The sequence below is a fragment of the Petaurus breviceps genome, unplaced genomic scaffold (genome assembly GCF_028583685.1).
Source record: "Petaurus breviceps papuanus isolate PSGF00001 unplaced genomic scaffold, PetGlider_PUasm1.0 90919, whole genome shotgun sequence".
NCBI lineage: Eukaryota > Metazoa > Chordata > Mammalia > Diprotodontia > Petauridae > Petaurus > Petaurus breviceps.
This window is the reverse complement of record NW_027187378.1, coordinates 12,969,100-12,996,148: the sequence shown is the minus strand read 5'-3', so window position 1 is coordinate 12,996,148 and position 27,049 is coordinate 12,969,100. Positions and strand designations below refer to the sequence as shown.

The window sequence follows — 27,049 nt, the reverse complement described above, 5'->3', positions numbered from 1 at the left end:
TAGAAAGTATTATTATTACTCTGTCCTGAGACACCACAGAGATGTGAAGAAAAATCAGTCACTATATTATAATTACTGTAAATCTAGAGATGCCCCCAAATACAAACTAGATGGATAGATTATCACCATGCCAATTAAAAGTAGATACTCAATGGAAAAAACTTTTCTACAAAGACCATGTAAATACTTTGAAGAAATGAAGCAACATAAATACCAGAACAAAAACAAAAGATTAAAAAATAATAACTTTAAGATAATTGATATCAAAACTTCCAGAAATCAAAAAACCTGAAAAATTAAGTCAAGAAGAAATAATTTAAGCATCACTGAACTCCCTGAAAACCATGCTTTTTCTAAAAAGCTTGGATGCTATATTTCAAAAAATTATAAATGAAAAATTCCCAGATCAGTCAGGACCAGAAAGTATATTAAGGGTAGGATCTACCTTTCACATTAAAAAAGGACCTTCCCAACAACAACAAAATATCATAGCCAAAATCCAGAGTTCCCACGTCAAAGAAAAATAATGCAGGCATTCAAGAAACCATTCAAGTAGCAAGGATCTACAGTGAGGATCACAGAAGACATTCTACTAAAAACAAACAAAAAAAAGACCTTTCTACTAGAAACAAAAGATATTGGAATACGATATTCCAAAAGATCAAAGATAAGCTTGTAATCAATTGTAACTCACCCTGCAAAGTTGAGTATCCTCCAATGGGGGAAAAAATGTACCAGTAATGGAAGAAAGGACTGTTAAGCATTTCTGATGAAAAACCTAGAGCTGAGTAGGAACTTTGAAAAACAAACAGTAAGAGTCATGAGAAATCTAGAAATGTAAGTTTACTTGAACAATTGAAGAGGATGTATGATGATGTAGTGCTAACATTCTAATGAGAAAGAAAAAACAGAACCATAACATCTTCAAAGGTATTGTGGAAGTGAAATTAAAAACAAAACATCCAGGGAACCTGGAAGTAGATTGATTTTATTCTGAGGATTTAAAGAAGGATAAAGGAAATTCAGCAGTGTGAAAAGGAGGATGAGGGGGTAGAACTTGATATTTCTCATAATAAGGGAATAGGCATCGGATGAACCTCACTCTTACTTGAAATGGACAAAGGAGGGTTAAACATGTGTGAATATACAAGAGTTTTGTTTAGAAATACATCTAACTCAACAGAAAAATAAGTAGGGATAGAAAGGGGATTAGTTAAGAGGGAAGATAGTGCCAGGAATGGATCAATTACAAGCAAAACAAATTTCTTGACCTAAAAAAAAGGAGTGGGGAAGGGGGAAATATTAAAAGAACTGGAATCTAAGGGGGTGTGGTGGTAATTAAAAGAAAAGAACAGGAATCTAAGGGGTGGTAATCCATCAATAAAGGAATGAATGGAATGGAATGACTGTACAGTAAGAAATAAGGAAGGAGATGATTTCAGAGAATCCTGAGACTTTGAATTGAAACAGTGAAATGACCAGAACCAGGAGAAAAATTTACATAATTATAACAGTGTAAAGAAAATCAACTCTGGAAGATTTAAAAACTCTGATTAAAGAAATGACCAACCATGTTTTCAGAGAACCTATGATGAAGCATGTGACCCATGCTTATTCATGCTCTGTTTTGTGTCAGAGATGATGGACTCAAAGTGTAGAAGAAACAAACATTTTTAAACAAGGCCATTATGTTAATTTGTTTTTGCTTGACTATGCTTATTTGTTAGAAGGCTTTCTCCCTCATCCATTTTAAATTGGGGATTGGGGGGTGAGGAGTGAGGGTGTGTGTGGGAGGCTGGGACAGAAAGAATGACTTAGCAATAATGATTCCAGAAAAAAAAAACACACTGAACATTAAAAAAAATGCATAGAGAACATAAGCTCTGAAAGAAGCACAGACAAAAACAGTTTTGAAAAATAGTATGTGGCAACTATAATTACTTGAAACTGAAAAGCTTCTGTCCAGATAATGTCAATGTACCTAGGATAAAAAGGAAAATGATCAAATGGGGAAAAAAAATCTTTATATCAGATTTCTCTGTGAAAGGCTTGGTATCTAGGATATACAAACAATTAAGAAATCTTTGAGACTAATAACTGCTTCCTAATAGTTAAATGATCAAAGGATATGAACAAACAGTTCTCAAAAGAAGAATGGCAAAGTATTCACAACTACCTGAAAAAAATGCTCCAGACCACCAATAATAAGAGAAATGAAAATCAAAGCAAACCTGAGGTTTTACCTCACACTCTGCAAATTGGCAAAAATGACAAAAAATGGCAACAATGTTGGATGGGTTGTGGAAGAACAGGCACGCTAATATGTTGTTGGTGGAGTTATGAAATGGTACAATCATTTTGGAAAGTAATTTGGAATTATACAAATATAGTGACTAAAATGTCCAAACCCTTTGAACCAAAAACTCCATTGCTGGGCTTATAACCTCAAGGAAGTTATCCATAAGAAGAAAAGTCACCATATACCCCAAAATATTTATAGCAGCACTTTCTGATAGCTAAGAATTAGAAACAGATGCTCAATGATTGGGAAATGGCTAAATAAATATTGGTGTGTGCATATAATGGAATATTACTATGCTGTAAAAAATAATGTGAGATGACTGCAGAGAAGCATGGAAAGATTTCCATGAATTGATGCAGAGTAAAGTAAGCAGAGCCAAGAAAACAATATACACAGAAATAACAATGACACCAAAAAATCAAAAGTAAATATAACAAAATTATAAAGGTGAAGAGAAACAAGAAGACACTCCCAATCTACCCTTTTGTGGAAGTTAGAGGTTCACAGGTGTTACCTATTGCACATATTTCTGGACTTTTAAAACAGTATCTGTCAGTTACCCTGGGTTTTTTTCCCTCCTCTCTAGAAAATACAATGTCATATAAGATGACTCTCTGGAAGGGGGAGAAAAGGGAGGACTACTTGGGATAACTATGGCGATATAAGAAGCAGAAAATATCAATAAAAACTTATAAAAAAAATTAAAACCCCTCTCACTTACTAATTCATTTCTCTTGCCTGGGCTTTGGGAAATATTAGCTTAGACCTCCCCCCAAAATTATTATTATGATTTTTACTTCATGCCTTTCAAAGTGCTGAAAATGTCCATAGTTTATGTTTTCAAATCCCTGTTAGGCTAAAGTGAAGTATCACCTGAAGTTTCCCAGTCAACCCAGTGGGACTTAATAAGGATAAAAAATGACTTGTAATCAGCCTGAACTATTCTTCCCCAATTAACTAGAGTGTAATGGAAGGCTTGCAATAACAATCAGAGAAATTGGGTTTCTCAATTATTAGAAATTCATCAGTTTCTTAAAGAAAGTCTTGCATCACAACTTCATGTGGGCCTTTCATCTTAAGGCCCATCAACAATAGGATCCAGCTTCCATGTTGAAATCTAATGAGACAAAGGATTATTGTTTCCATGTTTATTAGCAAACACCTTAAAAAATAATCAGCACTAAGAATATCAAAGGCAACACTGGCTACTAGCCACAGGCCACAAGCCTAGAACTAGAGAGGAAGACTTCTACTTAGAAAAGTCTAGAGCATTAGCTCTGCTTTGATTCTTCACACCAATAAAATCAGTGCCAGTCAATAAGAAGTAGGAGATCAGAATAATCACAATTCTAGCACTGAACACAACAAACGTGTATCTACTACATGCTGGATACTGTGCTTGGTGCTAGGGATATGAAAAAACAAAAAAGAAACATTCTCTGCCCTCAAGAACCCTACATTGTATTGGGGGAAATAACATGTACAAAGAAAATTAAATATAAAACACATACAAAGTAATTTCTAGAACTTTGAGTAGAACCACGGACAGTAGACTGTCAGGTCTTTCACAGCGGCAAAGGTGATGCTAATGTGATTACCAAATCTGATTATAATCTATTATAGTTTAGAGAGTCACCTCCCACAAAAAGCTCTGCTGTATATTCATGTGAACCTAGATTCTCTAAATCTGGGGATCTCTCTAAACCAAGGCTTTTGGTTAGTGGTCTCAAAATATGGGTAATGGTGTCCCCTTCTAGAAAAGGGACTTACTATATAATTATATGAATAGCTATTTTATAACTGGTTTATTTCCTGCACCACAAAAAAATTTTCAAGACACAAGAGACTCAAATGTTCACATTAACACAACAGCAAAAACCACAACACATTCATTCAATGCTACCTACATCATTCCTTTTCAATCAAGGACCTCAATATGTATACTTCACTGAAAAAAAATCAAGTGCATCTTTTCACGATGGAGAAACAGGAGAAGACAATTCAAATGACAATTGTGACAATTCAAATCACCACTTCCCCTAAGATTCCTTTGGAGAGAGTCCAGGACCCTCAGCCCAAGAGTTCTGGGAATGGCATTCCCTCCCCTTCTCCTTGCACCAGGCCTGTTTCCAAGCCCTCCCCTGAAGCTGTCATTGAGGGGAGCAATCACTGTAGAGAAAGGGTCTGTCATCCTTGCCACCACCAACACCAAATGCCAATCAACTGCCACCAACAGGAGGGTAAGCCCCTAAGAGACCCAGGAATAGCAGTGTCCCCAGACCACTGGTCCTGCTTCCAAACCAGCCCCTATAGCTATCAGCCAGACTCAGAGGAATGATTCCTGTGGGAAAAGGTGAGGCATCCCCATCAACTGCCAAGTAGGGGAGGCAATCCAGCCCTACTGAAGCAATTGGCACCCTGAGGGAGAGATAAGAAGAATGTGCCAAGTGAGTCAAACCACTACCACCACCTTGATCATCACTTCCTCTTAGACAATGATGGAAAAAGCCTAGGACCCTGAGCCTAGGATATAGTTTGTGGGAACCCCCTCTCCCTGACCTCAACCATTAGTCTTGTTTTCAACCAGTCTCCCAAAGCCTTCTTCCAGAGAAGAAACCCTTGTAGAGATGTGACCTGGCAAATGAGTCAGTAGGTATTCTACAGGGCGTCCCTAAAGTTTGGACACATAGGAAATCTTATTAACTATGCATATTTTCAAGAAATGAAATGGAATGAAATTTTCAACATTTTATTTAATTGGCATAAATTTTAGCCATACCAATTTCTTATGGAATAAAAGCTTTCATTAGCTATTGGGGGCTATTTTCTCTATTAATGAGATTAATTTGATTTAATTAATTAATGAGATTTTCTATGTCTTATGTTTTGCTATGAAATCTCATTTATTCTAATTAAATAAAATGTTGTTGAAAATTTCATTCATTTCATTTCTTGAAAATATGCATAGTTAATGAGATTTTCTGTGTGTCCAGACTTTAGGGACACCCTGTATAGCCCCTGACTCCTCAGCAGCCACAGCTACTGAAGATTCAGAAAAGAAAGTTCTCACCAAAGTCTTTGGCACTGCTGAATGGTTCAGCATCAGAAATGAATATCGTTTTACACTACCATCAGGTTTGTCACTGTTCCCTAAGGACCCTCCCATCTGATTTGTAGCTAAAACCTCCTACATATTTTTGTTTCACCCCCATAAGAATAGGAGCAACTTGAGAACAGAAATTACCTTGTTTTTTCTCTTTGCATCTGCAGTACTCAACATAGTGCTGTGCTCATGGTAACTGCTTTATAAATCTTTTTTCATTCATTCATTCACTCACTCACTATTGGATGATCCTGGTGACAACCATCTTTTTAATTGCCACTCACTCTGCACAGTGAAACCCAGGATAGAGCTGGGTATCCAGAAGAAGTGTTAGTCTCAATTTTCCAAAGACATTCTGTTCTTGTATAAGGAATGGAATACTTGTGATACTAAAGCAAAGAGGGTCTAAGAAGTAACTGGAAAAAAACAATAGATATCAGTCAAGTCAATAGCCAGAAGCAAGAACCAAAGAGAGGCCTGACATGTGTGGGCAATGACTGGAGGTACCAAGAATCCCAAAGCTGACCCTGTGCTCCAGAAGTAGCATATGTAAGGGACAGAAATGAAGAAATGTGTGATTGGGAAAGAATTAAGTACTCAACAGAAGTGTAAATCCTATATACATTATAGATCAAAAATAAAGAAAGCAAATGATCAGAAATGCCAACCAGTGGTGAATTTTGTCCTCTATCCAAAGAATAAATATAATAATAGTGATAATGATAGCTATAACTTACATAGTACTTTAAGTTTTTAACGTGCCCTACCACTACTACTACTACTACTACTATTAGCTAGCATTTATGTCACACTACATGCCAAGCACTTTACAATTATTACCTCATTTAAGCCCCACAAAAATCCTGGGAGGTAGGTGCTTTTATCATCCTCAGATATAACAGATGAGGAAACTGAGGCAAACAGGTTAGGTGACTTGCCCTGAGTCATACAACTATTAAGTATCTGAGGCTGGATTTGAATTCAGGTGTTCCTGATTGTAGGTCCAGCATTCTATCCAGCAACAGATAATTATGTAATCCAGTTTTAGAAAAAAAATCATTTTGATATCTCTGAAAGTTCTCTTGAATGATGCCAATGATTTTTCTTTAAAGATTAAACCAATTAACACAGCCATGAGTATTTGTTATTGTTGTTGTTCGTAATTCCAGAAACCATAGTAAAATTTAGATGACAAGGCAATAAGTCCAAAGTGGACAGAAAGGACTTTAACAATAATGTAGTTTCACATGTTATCAGACCACTGTATCTGTCCCCTCTATTTATCATCTAGCCTATCCATGATTTTGTTTCATAACAACAACTCACACTTCTATAGTGATTTATGATTTCTAGAGTGCTCTATATGTATCATCTCATTTGATGTTCAAGACAACTTACAAAGTAGGTGCTATTGTTACCATCATTTATGTGAAGAAATTGAGATTTAAAAGATCAAGTGACTTGCCCTGGGTCATGTCTGAGATGGAAACTGAACTCAGATCTTCCTCATTCAAAGTTCAGAATTTATCTGCTATAGCATGCTTATGCATCTTCAATCACTCACTCTCTATTTGCCTCTTCCCCTCAGCCCACAAATATACTGTCTCCCCTCTGAATAAAATACTCCTTTGACACTTTCATACCTTTAAGCTATATTCAACATCTACCTCCACTACTTCACTATCTATTCCTCATCCCCTTGTCATCTGGGTTCCATTAACAGTCTCCTAAATAAAACTGTCTCCAAAGTCACTAATCATTTCTTTAGCATCAAATCCATTTTCTCTCTCTTATCTTCCTTGACCTCCTTGAGCATTTAACACTAGCTCTTTTATGACATCCTCTCATCCCCTGGAAGGAGGCTCCTCCTCCTTCTCTGACTTTGATTTCTCATGATTCTCTTATTTCTGTGACTTTTCTCTTTCACTAGCTCCTCCTTTTCCTCTTGCCCTTGAAATATGAATTGTTCCCCAATGTTTTTGAACTAAACTCCACCTCCTCTCCCCCCTTACTCATTCTCCCTACTGTTCAACTCTTATTTCTAATAGCCTCTTCACTTTGATACCGCACTGGCATATCAAATTTAACATTGTTAAAATGGAACACTACATCTTTTTCTCCAGATCTGTCTTTAGTTTTATTAATGGAACCTATAACTTTGACTATGACTTTCATGCTTATAACTCTGGAATCATTATTTACTTCCACTCTTTCACCTCTCACCTCCAGTCAATGGTTAAATCCTGTCATTTCTACAATATCTTTCCCATGTAACTCTCGTCTACTGCTACTACAATTATATTCCTACAAACTCTCTTCTCATCTAGACTAGCATAACATTGTCCTTTGGGTCTTCCTGGCTCTAGTCCATTCTCTTTATAAATATCCTCACTATCACCTCCTGAATAATCTTTCTAACATGTTACTATGACAACGTCATTCCTCTTGTTACTGTCATTCAATTGTTTCAGCTGTATCCAATTCTTCATGACGCCATTTGGGGTTTTCTTGGCAGAAATACTACAGTGGTTTGCTATTTCCTTGTCCGGTTCATTTTACAGATGAGGAAACTGAGGCAAACAGGCTTAAGTGAATTGCCCAGGGTCATACAACTAGCAAGTGTCTGAGGCTGGATTAGTAGAAGAATGGCAAAAAAAAAAACACAACAAAAACTTTGAGTGGCTCTACATTGCCTACTGAATAAATGATCGATCCCCAGTCCTGGCACAAACAATCCTTTCCAATCTGACTCCAACTTACCTGTCTAGCTTTATTTTAACCAAACTGGAGTACTTTTTATCTCCTCTTCTTATCCTGCCCTTTCCCATCTCTGTTCATTTATTTGTTCTGTCACTCATGTTGGAAATGTAATGTTAAAGTCTCTGCCTTCCTTCAAGTCCCAACTTGGATACCATGTCTTACCTTCTTTCAAGTTCCAACTTGGATACTGCCTCCTACATGAGGCCTTCTCTGGCTCACACCCTTTGTCTCTTACTCTCCCTTGAATGAATTATTTATGTACTTGTCTTTCCTCCAGTAGAATGTAGGGTCTATGTTATAGCTGGCTATCCCAGCTAGTGTCTGAGGTGGGAACGGAACCTAGGTTTTCTTTACTTCAAGTTGATAGTTTTATCTATTACACCAGTAGTCAGGCACTGTGTCTGGTAGTATGTGCCAGGCACTTTGCTAAGCACCGAGCATACAAAGAAAGGCTCTCAGGAAGCTCAGCTTAATAAGAGAGATAACATGTAAACGTTTTGTTCCCTTGTACAAACAATATATACATATGGGATAAATTGGGGGAGTCTCAGAGGGATGTCACTGAGATTAAGGATGGTTGGGAAAGGTTTCTTGAAGAAAGTGGGGCTTTGGCTGAGACTTAAAGGAACCCAGGACAGTCAGGGGGCAGAGATGAGGACAGAGAGAATTCCAGGCATGGGAGACAGCCAAGCAAAATGCACCAAGTTGGTTGATGGAGGGTCTCGTGTCAGCATTGGATCATATAATAGCTGTAGGGCACTAAGATGTAATCAGACTGGAAAGATAGAAAGGGGTCAGGTTATAAAAGGTCTCAAATAGCCAAACAAGATTTTATATTTGATCTTGAGGACAAAAAGAAGTCACTGCAGTTTACTGAATAGGGAGTAAGTGGGGTGATATGGTCAGTTCTGTGCTTTAGGAAGATCATTTTGATAGCTGAGAATGGACTGAAGAGGCAAGAGACTTGAACTAGGTTGGCTGCAGTGTCAGCAGAGAAGGGGACATATCTGACAGAAGTCAGTAGACTCCTCTTCGCAACTGATTGGACATGAGGGGAACGGACTAAAAAAAGTGAAGAGTCAAGGATAGCACTTAGGTTGTAGCCTTGGGTGACTGGAAATTGGTGATACCCTAGACAGTAAAAGAGTTTGGGGGGGATATTCATTCAATTTTGGACATTTTAGTTTAGATGTCCCTGGAACATCCAGTTTCATATGTCTAAGAGGTAACTGAAAATTAGGAGAGAGGTAAGTGCTGGACAAGTAGAACTGAGTCATATGCATAGAAATGATGGTTGAAACCATGGGAGCTGATGAAGTCAGTATGTGAAGTAGTATAGAGGGCCCAGGACAGAGCCTTGGTATATACCCCCACATTAAGTGGACATGACATAGATGAGAATCCAGCAAAGGAGAAAGAGAAGGAGTGGTCGGAAGTTAGGAAGAGAACCAGGACAGCAGTGTCATGAAAACCTAGAGAGAAGGGAGAATCAAGTCAAAGGCTATCGAAGGAGTCAAAAAGGATGAAGCCTGAGAGAAGGCCATTAGGTTTGGCTACAAAGAGATCATTAATGACTTTGGACAGCATAGCTTCGATTGAAGGATGCTGAGGTCAGAAGCCAGACTGCAAAAGCTTTAAGAAAGAGATGAGAGGAAAGGGAAGTAGTGGCACCTAGTATAGACAGACTTCTCAAGGAATCTACCCACAAAAGGGAAGGGAGATACAGAATGACGTAAGACAACAACTTTGGGGGAAAGGATTGACGGACTGAAGGTTTTTTGAGAATGAGAGAGACATGAACATGTTGTAGGTAGTATGGAAGAGGCCAACAGACTATCGCCTCTAATGTGTGTTGAACTGGACAGAACTGGACTCAGGGAAGTGAGTAGCAATAGTCGCACCTGACTTTTATTTAGTGGTTTGAAGTTTGCAAAGTGCTTCGCATTACATTATCTCATTTGAATTTACAATCTAGCAGAGAGATAAGACAATAACAGATAATAAGAATATACAATCTCCAATGATGGATGATAAGGACATTAAAGGAAACAAAGTACTCATAAAGACATAAAAGGACACAAAGTACTATCTGAGGCCATAACTATTACTTAGGAGACAATGCTATAATCTGTATTGATTAAATACTCTCATATCCATTGCCCAACTAACTACTGGGATACACAGAATTTCCAGAGGTAAAGAAGAAATAGTTCTGAGAGGTAAATAAGATTTGTAAAGGAAATTATAACAACCTTTTAACTGCAGAACTGATCCCTGGGGCTGTGCTATCTTCCCCTCACACTACCTTGGCAAACAAGTCTGGCTGGTTTCAAACCTGCTAGAACACTTGGGGTTTCCTTCACAGTGTTGCTCCTGCATTCCACTTTTCCCCACTGATCAGGAATATCCACTCTATAAACCTAATTCTCTGGAGGAGATGACCAAACAAAGTGTCAATACCAGCCCAGGCAGAAGACTCAGTTGCTGATATAAGGATATTGTCCAAGGAATCATGGTTACTAGTATCTCTAATTCTAGTGTTTTCCCTTACTTTGTCATGATTATAATCCAGTTTCCTTCTTTACCTGCTGAAGATTTTACACCAGAAATCCAAAGAAACAAGACCTCCACTTCACATATTTCCCTCACTAACAATCCCTCAAATCTAAGAGTGCTGCTGCTTTCTAAGTCATTCCTAGCCATACTCGGTGCTCTCCAGCCCAAGCCCTCTCCTGTTTTACTGGTAAGCAAATGTTTTGGTTGTGGCTGATTATTCCAGGTGGACCATCAAATGATCTGTTTTAATTGATCCTGACCTGAAAATGCAAAAATACTCCTCTTTGGACTTTCCTTTAAATTCTCTCAGCACTAACAACAACCAGACTTACCTCTAATTAGCCAGTAAGAATCTATTTGAATTTCTTCCCCCAAATGGAGTTTTTTAACTGAATACTCTAGAAGTAACTCATGATTTCTCAGTGCCAGTGAGCATCGACAGGGGGCAAAGTTCAAGTGAATGTAGGGCATTCAAAGTAATTAAAACAAAGACATAAAGTCCATTCATAAGCCACACCTACCTCCAAGGACTAATTAAAGCTGTATGGCTCTCAGGGAACCCAAACCTCAACTCTCCTATCTAAAGCAGTGCATCCAGCCTTCTCCATGAATGAACAGATTTTGGGGTCACCTGGGTATTTCAGTGGGTCCCAGTCCATCTTCCAGACTGACATCTGTCTGCACCATCTCTTGTTTCAGTTCTCCGATCTCTGAGGCGATCGTGTCAATGAGCTATTCAAAGACAAAAATAGTATGACGTCAGAAAGTGAAAGAGGCGTGGACAATATGGCTCAGCCAAGTTTAGTCACTTTACCTCAATAGGAACTAGAGGGAGATTACAAACCTTTTTTTTTTCTTTCCCGTGGGCTATATGAATTTCCTCTAACAACAGGAAAAACAAAGGGGACTGGGCAAGCTTTTATCGAGAAAGGGAAGTTCTTAAATTTCTTTAGCTTTGTACTAAGCTGTATGATGAATAAAAAAAAATTTCAACCAGTTTCGTTTCTCAGCAAGAAAAAAATAAATATTTTAAAAATTGCAGTAGATATATTTCAAATCATACTTTGCCAAAAGAAAGACAGAATTTCACTTTCTTTATTATGATTTCTTAAATTTTCCTGTTTCAGAAAAGAAGCAATTAAAAGTCAAGTCCAATATAAGTAAACAAAACCTTTGCCTCATTGTTTAATCATTAACCTCTATAATTATGGTCTTTTCTGGGGGATTGGAATACAGTTATTTAGCACAGAGTTAGGGAGATGCTCACATTGACAGTGACATGGGATAAAGCAGAAATGCTGTTTTAAATAAATCTCATGGAGAAGTTATATGAAGAGTCATTCCAGCGAAAGTGGTCTCCTACTGCTCAGTTCTCCAGACTGAAAGGTCTCCAAGCCAAGGCTGGACATGAAGTAAAGAGGATTCTTACTGGACAAGATATGGATGGGTTGGACTAGATGGTCTCTGTGACCTCTTTCAACTATGAGATTCTATGATTCTCTGTGATTCTTCAATTGAGGCACAGTGTATATAGAGTGTGGGACCCGGCATCATAAAAACCTGTGTTCAGATCCTGCCTTAGTTTCCTCATCTGTGTGAGAATGAGTGAGATGATAGAACCTATCTCAGGGTTGTTATGAAGATGAACTGAAATAACTTATGAAAAGCACTTTGTAAACCTTAAAGCAATATCTAAATGCTAGCTTATTACAATTCTGAGTAGTTGGTATTACAGCGTAGGCATCAATGATTCCCGTAGGTTCTTCTTCAGTCTTACAATATGCTCCTTCCTTGCCTCTGTATCTCAGAATCCTCAGCTGCTGCAAGGCTCAGCTCAAGTGCCAACTTCCTCCTATCAATCAATCATCAAGCACATGTTAACTTCCTATTACTTGGACAAGCAGCCTGGTATAGTAGAGAAAGCTGGGTTTGATATTAGGAAGATTCAGTTTCACATCTTGCCTCTGCCTGAACCATCTGTGGGCAAGGCCTTTGACTTCTCAGTGCTTCAGGGAACACTTTATGACTAATAAATTGTAGAAAAGATGTGGACTTGTACTGGCAGAGGGAAGACTACCAGTAAGTAATAACATTGAGAAGTTACCTATATAATTTACTTATTTTTAATCTTTTATTTATTTTTAGTTTTCAACATTCATTTCCACAAGATTTTGAGCTACAAATTTTCTCCTTGTCTTTCCCCCACCCCCCCACCCGAAGATAGCAAGCCTATTGAATACCCCCTTTCCCCAATCTGCTCTATCTTATATCCTCCCCCTCCCCCCCTAATATTCTAGTAGGGCAAGATGAATTTCTATACCCCAGTGCCTATATATCTTATTTCCCAGTTGCATGAAAAAAACACTTTTTTTTTTAACATTTATTTTTAAAACTCTGATTTCCAGATTCTTTCCCTCCTCACCCACCCCCACTGGGAAGACAAGAAATTCAATATAGGTTGTACATGTGTAGTTACACAAAACATTTCCATAGTAGTTATATTGTAAAAGACTAACTATATTTCTCTCCATCCTATCCTGTCCCCACTTCTGTTTTCTACTTTGACCCTGTCCCTTTTCAAAAGTGTTTGCTTCTAACTATCTTCTCCCCCAATCTGTCCTCCCTTCTATCATCCCCCCTCTTATCCCCTTCCCCCCTACTTTCCTGTAAGGTAAGATACCCAATTGAGTGTGTATGTTATTCCCTCCTTGAGCCAAATTAAATGAGAGTAATGTTGACCCATTCCCTTTCACCTTCCTGCTCTCCCCTTCCATTGTAATAGTTTTCTCTTGCTTCTTTTATATGAGATAATTTACCATATTCTATCTCTCCCTTTCTCCTTCTCCCAATATATTCCTCTCTCACCTCTAAATTTTATTTTTTAGATATCATCCCTTCCTATTCAACTAATCCTGTGTCCTCTGTCTATGTATACATGTACATACACTCAAATATGTATTTATACACACATAACCCTCCTATACAAATATATACATGTATATATACATATATACACACAAACATACATATATATATATATATATATTCCCTTCAATATTCCTCATACTGAGAAAAGTCTCATGAGTTACAATTATCATTTTTCCATGTAGGGATGTAAATAGTTCAACTTTAATAAGTTCCTTATGATTTCTTTTTCCTGTTTATCTTCTCATGCTTCTCTTGCTTCTTGTATTTGAAAGTCAAATTTTCTGTTCAGCTCTGATTTTTTTCATCAAGAATAATTGAAAGTTGGGGCGGCTAGGTGGCACAGTGAATACAGTGCTGGCCCTGGAGTCAGGAGGACTTGAGTTCAAATCCAACCTGAGACACTTAACACAAAACTAGCCATGTGACCTTGGGCAAGTCACTTAACCCCAACTGCCCTCCAAAATACAAAAAAAAAAATACTTGAAAGTGTTCTATTTCATTGAATGGCCGTATTTCTCCCTGAAGCATTATACTCAGTTTTGCTGGACAGGTGATTCTTGGTTTTAATCCTAGCTCCTCTGAACTCAGGAATATCATATTCCAAGCCTTGTGATCCCTTAATGTAGAAGCTGGTAGATCTTGTGTTATCCTGATTGTGTTTCCACAATACTCAAATTGTGTGTTTCCACAATACTCAAATTGTTTCTTCCTGGCTGCTTGTCATATTTTCTCCTTGACCTGGGAACTCTGGAATTTGGCTATAATATTCTTAGGCATTTTCTTTTTGGGATCTTTTTCAAGAGGTGATCAGTAAATTCTTTCAATTCTGATTTTGCCCTCTGGTTCTAGAATATCAGGGCAATTTTCCTTGAGAATTTTTTGAAGGATGATTTCTAGGCTCTTTTTTTGATCATGGCTTTCAGGTAGTCCAATAATTTTTAAATTCTCTCTCCTGGATCTATTTTCCAGGTCAGTGGTTTTTCCAATGAGATATTTCACATTGCCTTCTATTTTTTCATTTGCTTGGATCGGTTTTATAGTATCTTGATTTCTCATAGAATCATTAGCTTTCATTTGCTCCAATCTAATTTTGAAGAAATTATTTTCTTTAGTGAGTTTTTGAATCTGGGTTTTCCATCTGGGCAATTTGGCTTTTTAAACAATTCTTCTCCTCATTGGCTTTTTGGGCCTCTTTTACCAGTTGAGTTAGTCTATTTTTTAAGGTGTTATTTTCTTCAGTCAGGCTGTTGACTCACTTTTCATGATTTTCTTGCATCATTCTCATTTCTCTTCCCAAATTTTCCTCCACTTCTCTTACTTGATTTTCAAAATCCTTCTTGAGCTCCTCCATGGCCTGAGACCAATTCATATTTTTCTTGGAAGTTTTTGATGCAGTAGTTTTGACTTTGTTGTCTTCTTCTGGTTCCATGTTTTGATCCTTTTTTGTCCCCAAAAAAGGATTCTATGGTCTGACTGCATTTCCTGTTTGCTCATTTTGCCAGCCAATTACTTGACTTCTGAGCTCTTTGCTGTGGTAGAACTGTGCTTCCAGAGTGGAAAGAGCTGTGTCCCAAATTGTTGGGGTTTTCGCAAATGCTGTTAGACCTGTTGTCAGAGCTATGAGGGTACCCTCTCTACAGCCACCACAAGCTCTGGCACACTGATGTTCCTCACCCTAGGACCACCACCCAAGACTGCAACACAGATCCAAGCAGGCCAAAGCAAGAGCCATTACCCTTTGAATGATCACTTGATCCCCCTACAATCTGCAGGCCAGGAGCTCCTAAGGCAACCATGTGGCAGGAGCTGTAGCCAGACCTCTGCCATGCCACCTCTCACCCCAGGGGTGGAGGCCAGACTGGGTTCTTCTCTTACCCTGGGATCAACAGGGTACCCCACTGACCTTTTACTTTCTCTTTGGCATTTATGGGTTGAGGAGTCTGGAAACCGCCACAGCTGCTGGTGATTCACTCTCCTGAAATCTGTTCTGGCCAGTCTGGACTGCTGGTCAGGGCCACCCCAGATCTGAGCCTGTGTGGCTCATGAGGGATTGTGCTGGGCTCCCAGCCCAGTGTGACAGACCCTTCCTGTTGGCCTGACAGGCTGCCTTCAGCGGGAGATTTGTTTCTCTCTGTCACTTTGTGGGTTCTGTAGTTCTAAAATTTGTTTAGAGTCATATTTTACAGGTATTGTACAGGTATTTTTTTATTTAGTCATATTTTACAGGTATTTATAGTGGTTGGTGTGGGAGCTTAAGCAGGTTCCTGTTTTTACTTCACCATCTTGGCTCTGAAGTTACCTATATAAATGAAATAATAGAACCGACACCTAATCTTATGTATAAGGAATTGTTCAAAGAACAATACCATTTCCCAAAGAACTCACACACCATCCAGATAAATCAACATGTACACACACACACACACACACACACACACACATGCATGCATGAGATTGCTATATTGAATAGACCTCTGATTTTATCAGTTTCTCTAACAATGTACTTTTCCTAAATTTATAATCTAAAAGTTCCAAAGGTAGAAATTAAAACCAGGTATTGACTGACTTAGTGGCCAACTCTTTTACCCATTAGACTACTTGAGGTCCCAATTTCAAGGTAATTGAGTGGGGAGGAGGCACTGGCAGTGGGGTGGTGGTGGGGTGTGAGGATGATTTAAGAGCCAGCATTTGAACTGAGCTTAGAAGGAAACCAGGGATTCCAAGGAGAAATCAGTGAATTCATTCCAGGCAGAAGCAAAATCTTCCTAGATTCTTTTCCACCCCATCTCTACAAAATGGTGTTTTATTATACATATTATCTCAGAATTAGTATTCTTCTAGAACAGGGATAAGGAACCTGTGGCCTCGAGGCCACATGTGGCCCTCTAGGTCCTCAAAAGTAGCCCTTTTGCTGAGTCCAAGTTTTACAGAACAAATCCTTTTATTGAGGGGATTTGTTCTGGGAAGTTTGGATTCAGTCAAAGGGCTGCACTTGAGGACATAGAGGGTCACATGTGGCCTTGAGACCACAGGTTCCCCAGCTCTGTTCTAGAAGAATGAATGTCTTTTGGTCCTACCTTGCATATATGACATTTTTTTAAATTAAAGTGGCAGAGCCAAGATTTGATCCAAATCTTCTTTCTAGCTACAACTCTAATATTTGCACCAATACACCATTCAATCCTCTTCCATCTTAATCCCCTTTCCACTTTAAAAAAATTTTTTACTTCATTATTTAGATTAATGAAGAGGGCAAGGGAAGAAAAAAAACTAATTCAAGAGAAAGGGAAGGAGAAAAAGGAAAAGAAACAGGAGAAAAGGAAATGTTCAACAGAAAAAAGTAGCAGGGAGAAGGAGTGTATTGAAATATTTACCAAAATGAACAGGGATGGATGAAGAGGGCAGAGACTAGCAGGGTGATGTTGTTCCTATGCTAAATTTAATATATACTTCAAAAGCCCCAAATACATAGTTAGATGCTTTTTAAAAAGAATTTAGAGATTCATGGTCTCATATATAATTCTTTTTTTCTGTTCTCCATGGAAAAATTTATTGTCATATGATTCAAGAAATTAGAAGGGCAAACACTTTCCTTAAATGAGATTCTTCTATCATTAATAACAATAGCAGATGTACATTCTGTATACTGACTACACAGTTTTACATTTAATAACAGATTTACATTTATGTAGAGCCTTAAGTTTTACAAAATGCTTTCCTCACAACAGTTCTTCAAGAGAGGTAAAATTAACACCCAAACTTAACTTAGGTAGGTAACATAGTACATGAAGTGCTAGACCTGAGGTCAAGATGACCTGACTTCAAATCTGCCCTCAGACACTTAGTAGCTCGGGTCCCAGAAACTACTTAACCTCTTTTTGTCTTACCTTCCTCATCTGTAATGGGGGTAATGTCAGGACAACTAGGTGGTCCAGTGAACACAACACTGGGCTTAGAAAAATCAAGACTAGCCTTCATGAGTTCAACTCTCACTACAGCTGTGTGACCCTGTGCAAGTCACTTAGTCCTGCTTGCCTCAGTTTCCTTACCTGTAAAATGAGTTAGAAAAGGAAGTGGCAAACCACTCCATTGTCTTTGCCAAGAAAACTCCAAATGGGGTCACAAAGAGTTAGATAAGACTGAAACAACTGAAAAACAAAAATGTGGGAGATAACAATGCCACCTCCCAGGGTGTGGTGAGGATCAAATGAGATATTTATAGAGTGCATAGGACAGTGCCTGGTGCAGAGTAAGTGCTATGTAAATACTAGCTATTACTATTAGGAGCAGCTAGGTGGTGCAATGGATGGAGTTCCAAGCCTGGAGTCAGCAAGACTCCTCTTCTTAAGTTCAAATATGGACTTCCTGGCTGTGTGACTCTGGGCAAGTCACTTAGTCCTGCTTGCCTCAGTTTCCTCATGTGTAAAAAGAGCTGGAGAAAGAAATGGCAATCACTAACATCTTCTAAAATTTTTTCCCCTGTGTTTTACTCATCTCTACTATATTTTCAATAGCCTAGTGGTATCATATTTCATACTTAAGACTGCTCTCTTATTGTTATGGTAAAGACACCTCTGAAAGAATTAGGAAATCTGATCAGTTCCCAGGCAACTATCTTGAGACCTTCCCCAGATAAGTGGATCACCTGAAATCTCTAAAGCAGGCCTGTCCGACTCAGTCAATACTCAACACCTTGCCAACTGTTTCAGTAGGCTCTCCCCTCAGATTAGAGGGCTAGGGATTGGAGCAGTAAACTCCTCCCAAAGTTTACCTTCAGGGTTTGGGATTCACACAATTTTCTAGCTCACTCCATTCTCCAACTGCAATAGCAGCTCTGCTGGCTCACAACCCCAGGAAGCATCATTCCCCTCTCCCCCCATCCTCTTGGACCTTTTCACTTTCCTTTTGTCATGTCTTTCTGCATTACATTGTAAGCTCCTTGGGGGCAGGAACTGCCTTTTTCTAAATTGTATCACCAGCAACATGCTTAATAAACACTTAGAGATCATTGTAATGACCAGTCACAGAAGACTAGGCCCAGGGTCACATGGACTCAGTACAGAATAATCACTTTTTTTTGACATGTGGAAAAGTGTTGTGCTTGAAAAAGGATTTTGTGGGGGATTTCTCCCTTAAATGTGTGTGTGTGTGTGGGGGGGGGGGGGGATCACGTGTAAGGGTGAAAAGATTTTTGCTGATTGAAAAGGTATTTTTTTAAAGGTTATTGTTATCATTAAAGAAGTCTCAATGACTTTCATGAGTTTTAATGAACATTCTTTACTCTACATTATTCACCTCTCCCATCTCCCCTAGTTCCTAGGACAGTGCCTGACACACAGTGATCAGTATCTATTGATTGATTAAATACCTTTTCCTGCCTTGAACCCAGTGATGTTAGTAATTGCTGTTAACTTACTCTCATGATGAACTCCTACCTTTCCCAAGAAAGAAGGTCTTGGTTCTGAGACCTTCTTATTCTTAGGTCCCTTCCCCTTCTACCTCCAGTCAAATAGAAAAGTATTTTATTAATATTACTATGTTAATTTACAATATTATTTTTCTATATCAATATTACGATGAATTAGGCACTATGCTAAGTACTGGGAGATAAAAGCAAAAACAAAAAACCAAACCCCAAAATAAAGAAATCTCTCTCTCTCTCTCTCTCTCTCTCTCTCTCTCTCTCTCTCTCTCTCTCTCTCTCTTTCTCCCTCCCTCCCCCACCCCTCTCCCCCCCCTCCCCTCCCCCCCCCCCCTCCCCCCCTCCCCCCACCCCCCCCCATTAGATTGTGAGCTCCTTGAGAGCAGGGGGGGGGGGGGGAGGAGACCCAACAACAAGCAGCTACATACAGAATAAACTGGACATATCTTAGAGGGAAGGTACTACCACCAGTAAAGAGGGATAAAAGGTGAGACTTTAACCGGTATTTGAAAGAGGCCAGGAAACCTCAGAAACAAAGAGAAAGAGAATTCCAAGCATGGGAATGGGATGGAGGGTAGTCAGTAAAAAGGCATGGCATCCAGATACAGAGGGCCTTGTTTGTCAAAATAGTAAAGAAGTGAGTGTCAGTGGGTCACAGGACCAAAATGGACCAGGGTTCTTGAATTTTGTGTCACAGGTATCTTTCTCGGTCTGGTGAAGCCTATAAATCCCTTTGCAAAATGTTTTTAAATACACAAAATAATACAATTATGACAGAAACCAAGCATATGAAAAAAGTCATCAAAATATTTTTTTAAAAAGTTCATTGACCTGAGGTTAAGACTCTGGGAATACACAGTGCCTTGCACACAGGGATCACTAGGTGAATGATTCAATTTTCATCCTCAGAAATAGAAAACTTTTCTTATTTTGTGGCATGCCTACACCAAGTCCAAGAATGGTAACAAACCTCAAGACAAGGCTGAAAATACACATTTCAAGAGAACTTAAAGGTTATAATGTATTTCTGGCAACAATGGGGTCATTAAACCTTGAAGACAGGAGCTACTTTTGATATAAACTTCATATCTTCTATAAAAAAGATTTTATAAAAAATCTTTTATGTCTTTCCCTAGGTTGTAACACTTTGCTCTATACACAGTAGCCCTTAATAAATATCTGTTGAATTAAACGAGACTTGAATTCACTTCAGCCAAAATGAATCCCAGATAGAAGCTGCCAAGAATGATTATGTTGCTTGCAGGCCTAGCTTTTCCAATGCCCAAATGTCTTTTTATTTCTAGCATCTAGCATTCCTTTCTCCCAAGCTCCTACCTCTCTTCCAGGATGGGGACAAGTAACAACATCTTTTGTTGGGCCACCATTACTTTCTCCTCTCCAGAGAAACCGACCTCTTCCATAAGAAAAGCTCCTCCAAACTCCTCCCTCCTTTCAAGTATCAGCCAATGGAACATTCAGTCCAGCTACAACTTTTTAAGGAGTCGTCAATAAGTCATTTCCATTTAAATTAAGTACTTAATCAATTTAAGTCTATAACTCAACTTCTGTTTTATACAATGGGGGGTGGGGGTGGGGAAGGGTGGTTTCGTCCTCACCCGAAACCTCTATTCATAACTAATCACCTAATCAGAGCCAGGGCTGTGCTAAGGCCAGATGGTACAAAGACAAAAATGAAACAGTGCCTATTTTGCAAGGCCTCAGGTTCTCTAGAGAGATACAAATAGAAACATTCAACTAAATACAAGGTAATCTACCCTCTCCCCTGGACATTACTTTGTAAGTACTTTGTGTTTATTTGTGTATATATTGTTGCCCCTCCTCCTAAAAGAAGGTAACCTCCTTGAAGACAGGATTATTTCATTTTGTTTCTATCTCTATCACCTGGAACAGTTCCTGGCAATAGGAGGCATTAAGAAAATGCTTATTGAAGTGAGGTGACGCAAAGAGAGCAGCTATTAAAAAAATAAAAATAAAGAGCAATCAAGTAAGATTTCTTGGAAGAAACGCCACCAAGGCTGAGCCTCAAAATATTTCAAGAGAGAGAAGGGAGAGAGTTACAGAATTGGGGTGGTTTACCTGTATGAATTTTCTATGTATTTGAGATTTACAAGTAAGGAGGGGAACAATGTGCTAGGCATTAGCCTAAGCAATCTGTAAATATTATCGTCACAGCGGTACGAAGGAGGTGCTATTATCCCTATTTTACAGTTGGGGAAGCTGAGGCAGAGGCTGTAACACAGCCAATGTAACTGAGTATCTGAGGCTGGATTTGAACAGTTTTTCCTGTCACCAGGCTTCAAACTCTGTCCACGGTGACCTCTAGCTGCTTTAATTAGGGAGGGGAAAAGAAAAGAGACTGACTTAAAAAATTCTATAAGCTTTTCTAAGTTTTTTGAGGTGAGCTATGAATGAAAAGCAATATATAAAGAGCAAGGTTGCCCAAAGCTCATTTTATACTGAGAAACAAATGATGACAGTATAGAGTGTTTCCCCTCCAAAGGGTATCTGTATTTTAGCTGGATCTCCAAATCTTGGAAGATGAAACTCTGAGGCTGTTGCTTCAGTAAGCTGTCAGGTGTTGATCAGAGGAGATATGGGGCTTTGAAGTCACAGGAATGATCACTGAATCATATACCACACCTTTGTTCAATTTAGTTTCTTGTGTATTCCCCAGAGCACCCCCTCCCCACACACACACCCTCCCCCACCCCTCCAATTTCATTCCTCTAGAAAAACTACTAATGTGTACTAACATGAATTCGAAAGAACTTTCTTTCCTTGATGGAAAATAGGGCACACAATTAAAGAAAGGAAAAAGAAACCAAAACACTATTTTTAGGGAGGCAGAGAGAATTTTTGTGTTTAACATAAAACTTGTTGATTAAGTAAGTTCTACATACTGTCACATTCCTGCTGTTATCAGTTGGTTTGGGGGGAAAAAGTAGTAGAGCTGAGTAGTCTTTAAACCAGGAATGTGAGAAAAGTCAAATGGTACTGAGGTGAAAAGTGAACTAGGGGACCTTTGGTTTTCTTTCACTCCTGCAAGTCATCTTAACTATATCTATTGCCTTTAAGAAAGCCCAGAAAAAGATTAAAGATGATTGGTAAGAAAATTCATTCTCTCAAACTCTGGAGACCTTCCATTTGTTTAGGTTTATTAAGAAGATCACAGGGATCCTGCAAATCTTGAAAAGATTTCACCTTGGAAATGATTAGGGAGAGATGGGGACACTTCTCCTTTATACTGCTAGGCAGTGAAGTGAACAGAATGCTGGCCCATGGGTCAGGAAGTTCCAGTCATTTCCTACTCTGTGTGACCCTATTTGGGGTTTTCTTGGCAAAGATACTGCAGTGGTTTGCCATTTCCTTCTCCCTCTCATTTTACAGATGAGGAAACTGAAGCAAACAGGGTTATGTGACTTGCCCAAGGTCACACACCTGGTAAGGGTCTGAGGCTGAACTCAGGTCTTCCTGACTTTAATCCACTTCATCACATCTGCCTCTGAGTCAGGTAGACCTGAGTTCAAATTCAGTTTCAAACACTTACTAGCTGTATGGTCCTATGATCATGCTCCTTAACCTCTCTCAGTCTGTTTTCCCATCTGTAAAATGGGGGTAATAATAGCACCCATCAGGTGGCGCAGTAAGAGTGCCGGCCCTGGCGTCAGAAGACCCGGGATCAGTTCCGGCCTCAGATACTTGGCACCTACACAAAATAACTGGCCGTGTAACCTTAAGCAAGTTACTTGACCCCAATTGCTTTAAAAAAAAAATAGCACCCGTGTCCCAGGGTTGCTGTAAAGATCAAATGATTTGTAAATTACCTGGCACTTAAGAGCAGACACTTAACAAGTGCTTGTTTCCCTCCCCTCTTGCCCTATTTCCCCTTTTTTCCTTTAAATATTTTATTTTTTTCTAATTACATGTAAAAGCTATTTTTAACATTCTTTTCTTTGAAATTTGAGTTCAAATTCTCTCCCTTCCTCCCAACCATCCTCCATAATTGAGAAGGCAAGCAATCTGATATAGATTATACATGTGCCATCATGCAAAACATATTTCCACAGTGATCATGTTGTGAAAGAAAAGATAGACAAAAAAATTTAAATTAAACTTTTAAAAGTGGATCTGCATTCAGACTCCAGCAGTTTTTTCTCTGGGGTGGATAGCATCTTTCATCATAAGTACTTTGGAATTGTCTTGGATCATTAACAGTTGATCATCATGCAATATTGCTGTTACTGTGTACACTGTTCACCTGGTTCTAACTCACTTCACTCTCAGTTCACTGAAGTTTTTTTCAGGCTTTCCTGAAAAAGTATCCTTCTTGTCACTTCTTACAGAATGACAGTATTCTGTCATAATCATATAGCACTACTTCTTCAGTCATTCCCCAATTGAAGGGCATCCCCTCAATTTTCAATTCTTTTGTACACAGAGATTCTTTTCCTTCCCCTCCCCCCCCCCCACTAATTTCTGCTATTGTTGGGTCAAAAGGTATGCACAGTTTTAGAGCTCTTCGGGCATACTTCCAGATCAATTCACTACTCCACTAATAGTACTTTAATGTCCCAATTTTCCCATATCACCTCCAACTTTTTACTTTCCTTTTCTGTCATATTAGCCAATCTGATAGGTGTGAGAAGATGACAAAACTTTTTTAAAGGGATAGATTATAATCCAATTTGGCTAAGTCACAGAGCATGTAGAGGGTCAGCATTTGAGAAGAGTTTGGAAACAAGACCAGGTAAAGAAATCTGAACTTCATATAGTAGGTAATTTTGTTGCTGTCCAGTCATTTCAGTTGTGTACTACTGTGTGACCCCATTTGGGGTTTTCTTGGCAAAGATACTAGAGTGCTTTGCCATTTCCTTCTCCAGCTCATTTTAAGGAGGAGGAAACTGAGGCAAACAGGGTTAAGTGACTTGCTCCTGGTCACACAGCTAGTAAGTGTCTGAGGCCAGATTTGAATTTAGGAAGATGAATCTTCCTGACTTCAGGCCCAGCACTCTATCCACTCTGCCATCTAGCTGCCCCACAGCAGATAATAGGGAACCACTGAAGATTTTTGAGAAGAGCGATATCAGATCCATGTATGAAGAAGGCCCCTAAGTGAAAAATGGTTTGAAAAGGCATCAATATAGGGGCCTCTGCACTTTAATCAGTGGGCACCAATAAAAACAGCTTTATTCATACCATCTTACAACATCCAAAGTCTCAATGATTACCCAGGAGTGTTTTTGAGGAGCCACACCCTTATTAGGTCACTTTTATATGGTGGCAGAAGCAATTTCTATTTTAGGTCTTTAAGAGGACTTCGTTTTAAAGCTAACTGTCTATCCTGAGCAGTATTTAACAGAGAACCAAAAGGGTGTTATTGACCTCCAATTGCTGCGTATAAACAAAACTACTCACCCATGTTCAGCGATCACTGAAATCCACCAAACATGATTTTTAACTAACATCATAATTTCATCTTCTTTCTATAGTAAATCTTGCAGTACTGACTAAAGGACTGAATTCTGACTTGGTCTATCCTTTGTTAGAGGTGCAAATTAGCAGTGTGACTAGTAGTAGAATAACCAGAAGCTAGGAGAGAATGAAAGCAAATGAAGTTTTTGAAAAAATCATGTGCAGAGCACTGTGACTAGAAACTGAGGGAGGTAAAGAGGTAAGACCCTAGGCTCGATGCTTAAGAAGTCTATGGTTTAGTAGGGATAATACACAATGTAAGATGAGTGCATGGGAGAGCAATGGAACAATAGTAATGGACTACTTAAAATTCATGTCACTCTGGACAGGTCATTTTCTCTGTGCTTCAATCTCTTCACCTATAGAAAGAGGGAGCTGCACTAGATTATCTCTAGTGTCCTTTCTAGCTTTGTAACCTGGCAAACAAGAGGTTCTTAATAGATGGGAGCTGGATTAAGCATGTAAAATCTGAGACAATAGTCATTGCCCTGGGAAATTGGAGGGAAGCTGTGTGTAAAGTGGAACATTTGTGTTGGGCTTCAGAGGACTGGTAGGAATTCCACAGATCCAAGAGGCAGTTAGGTGGCACAATGAATAGAGCACAGGCCCTGGAGTCAGGAGGACCTGAATTCAAATCCGGACTCAGACACTTAACACTTACTAGCTGTGTGACCTTGGGCAAGTCACTTAACCCCAATTGCCCAGCCTTCCCCCCTCCAAAAAGGAAAAAAAAAAGCATTCAGAATTCCACAGATTTGCTGAGAGAAAGCAGAGCAGGAAGTCCAGGCACAGGAAACTGCCTCAGCAGTGACACGCAGATAGATATCAATGCTGGGCAGCGTCACTTAGTCTGGCCAGGGCACCGAGTGTGTGGAGGGGGAGGGTCTGAAAGAATAATAATGGCTAACATTCACACAGGGTTTCAAAAGCTGATAAACAACTCATACTCAAGCACTACTTGCTTCATAAAAATTTGGATTTATACCAAAATACATGCAACCACCTGTGACACGCCCTGTAATTGAGAGGTCCTCTGAAAAGTCCTTTCAAAAGGCTAATTTTCTTTTTTGCAAAAGTCAGTCAGTCAACAAGCATTTGTCAGGCACTTACTATGAGTCAGATATTATGCTAAGACTGGAAATGTAAAGACAATAGCAAAACAGCTATCTGCCCTCAAAGAGCTTACAGTCTAAGGGGAGGGACTTTTTTTTGTGGCCAAGTATAGAAATATAAGCCTACCAGAGTTGTCATTCCCAAAATAGGAGAAATCCGGTCATTCTATAATGGGAGCACTTACCTTTGTACACTCATAAAATAATCCTTGTCAGCTATCTTATTGGACTCATTGAAACGTCAAGGACAGTTGGCGAACCCATTCTAATTTCCAATATTTGTCCCATTAGCAGGCATACAGTAAACTCCTCCCGTGTGCCAGGGACTTGAGAGCAGGGACCGTCTTTTGCCTTTCACAGAGCCTGGCACAAGCAGATGCTTAATAAGTACATATCAACTACTGATTGCCTTTACTACGAGATGATGGGGCTACAAATATAAAGTCAAAACCCTCCCCTCTCACAAAGCGACAGTTGCCAAGAACAAGAGCTATTAGGAGGTAACCTAGTATCGGAGAAGAGCAATGGCTTTAGAATTGGAGGGGCCACACTTCGGCCACTTACTTACCATGGACAAGAGCTTTAATCTTTGAGGGTCTTGGTTTCCTGTAAAACTCAAGAAAGAGTAGGACGGGGTGGTCTTCTAAGGTCCCTAGCTCTAAATCTGTAATTCTTTGAACTGTTTTCTCCAGAAGTATTTCTTTGCTCTCTGTTTAGTATCTGCTCTTCTTTTTGGTCTGTGTACTTCTTTATTCTGCACTTACTTCTTTGGGAAGGACTGGTCCAGATGTCAGGTGAAGAAAGAAAGGAAGAGGGAAGGAGGGAAGGAGGAAGAAAGAGTAAGGAAGCATGAAAATGGATGAACTAAGGTTGACTAGGCGCTAGGCACTGTGTTAAGCTCTGGAGGTGTAAATACAAAAGAGCGACAGTCTCTCTCCTCACGGAGTTAACATTTTGATAGGGGATACAACATATATTGGGGGGTGGGGGTGGCCAGGGAAGGACCAAGTCACAGGGATGGTGAGTGGACCAAAGGGGCAGTCAAATGATGTGTTCTCTCCAGAAGCAACAGCAGGATTGGCTTGGTTCTTGTTTGAGGAGCAAGCAGTAGAGGGGGGTGTGGTAGAGATGCTTACAGTGGAATAGCACAAAGATGGTTAGTTGGCTGGGCCTAGATGAATAGAGTGAGCTTCCACCAATCAGCAGGGCCTCTTGGGTGGGAGCTGGATGTCTGGTTGGAGATTACAGGCTACACTAGTAGTAAAGCTCAGCAGGAAAATAACAGGGGTTTGGGGATGACTAGAGTAATGAGTTTTTACCAATCAGTATGGCCAAGATAACCAATTTTTTCTTCTAAGGTTTGTGTGTCATGT

The 27,049-nt window shown here is 39.3% G+C and overlaps 1 protein-coding gene across 4 annotated transcripts in view; it reads right to left on the bottom strand.

The window, feature by feature from the left end:
* Nucleotides 1-27,049, bottom strand: part of RIN2 (Ras and Rab interactor 2) — a 232,301-nt gene that overhangs the window by 51,759 nt on the left and 153,493 nt on the right. For 3 of the 4 annotated variants that reach the window (XM_069075484.1, XM_069075485.1, XM_069075483.1), the window contains one exon: nucleotides 11,353-11,453. In XM_069075484.1, the coding sequence (XP_068931585.1) occupies nucleotides 11,353-11,453 (101 nt within the window). Of the gene's footprint in view, nucleotides 1-11,242; nucleotides 11,454-27,049 lie in introns of those variants that run through there. The other variant, XM_069075486.1, reaches the window with a different exon arrangement.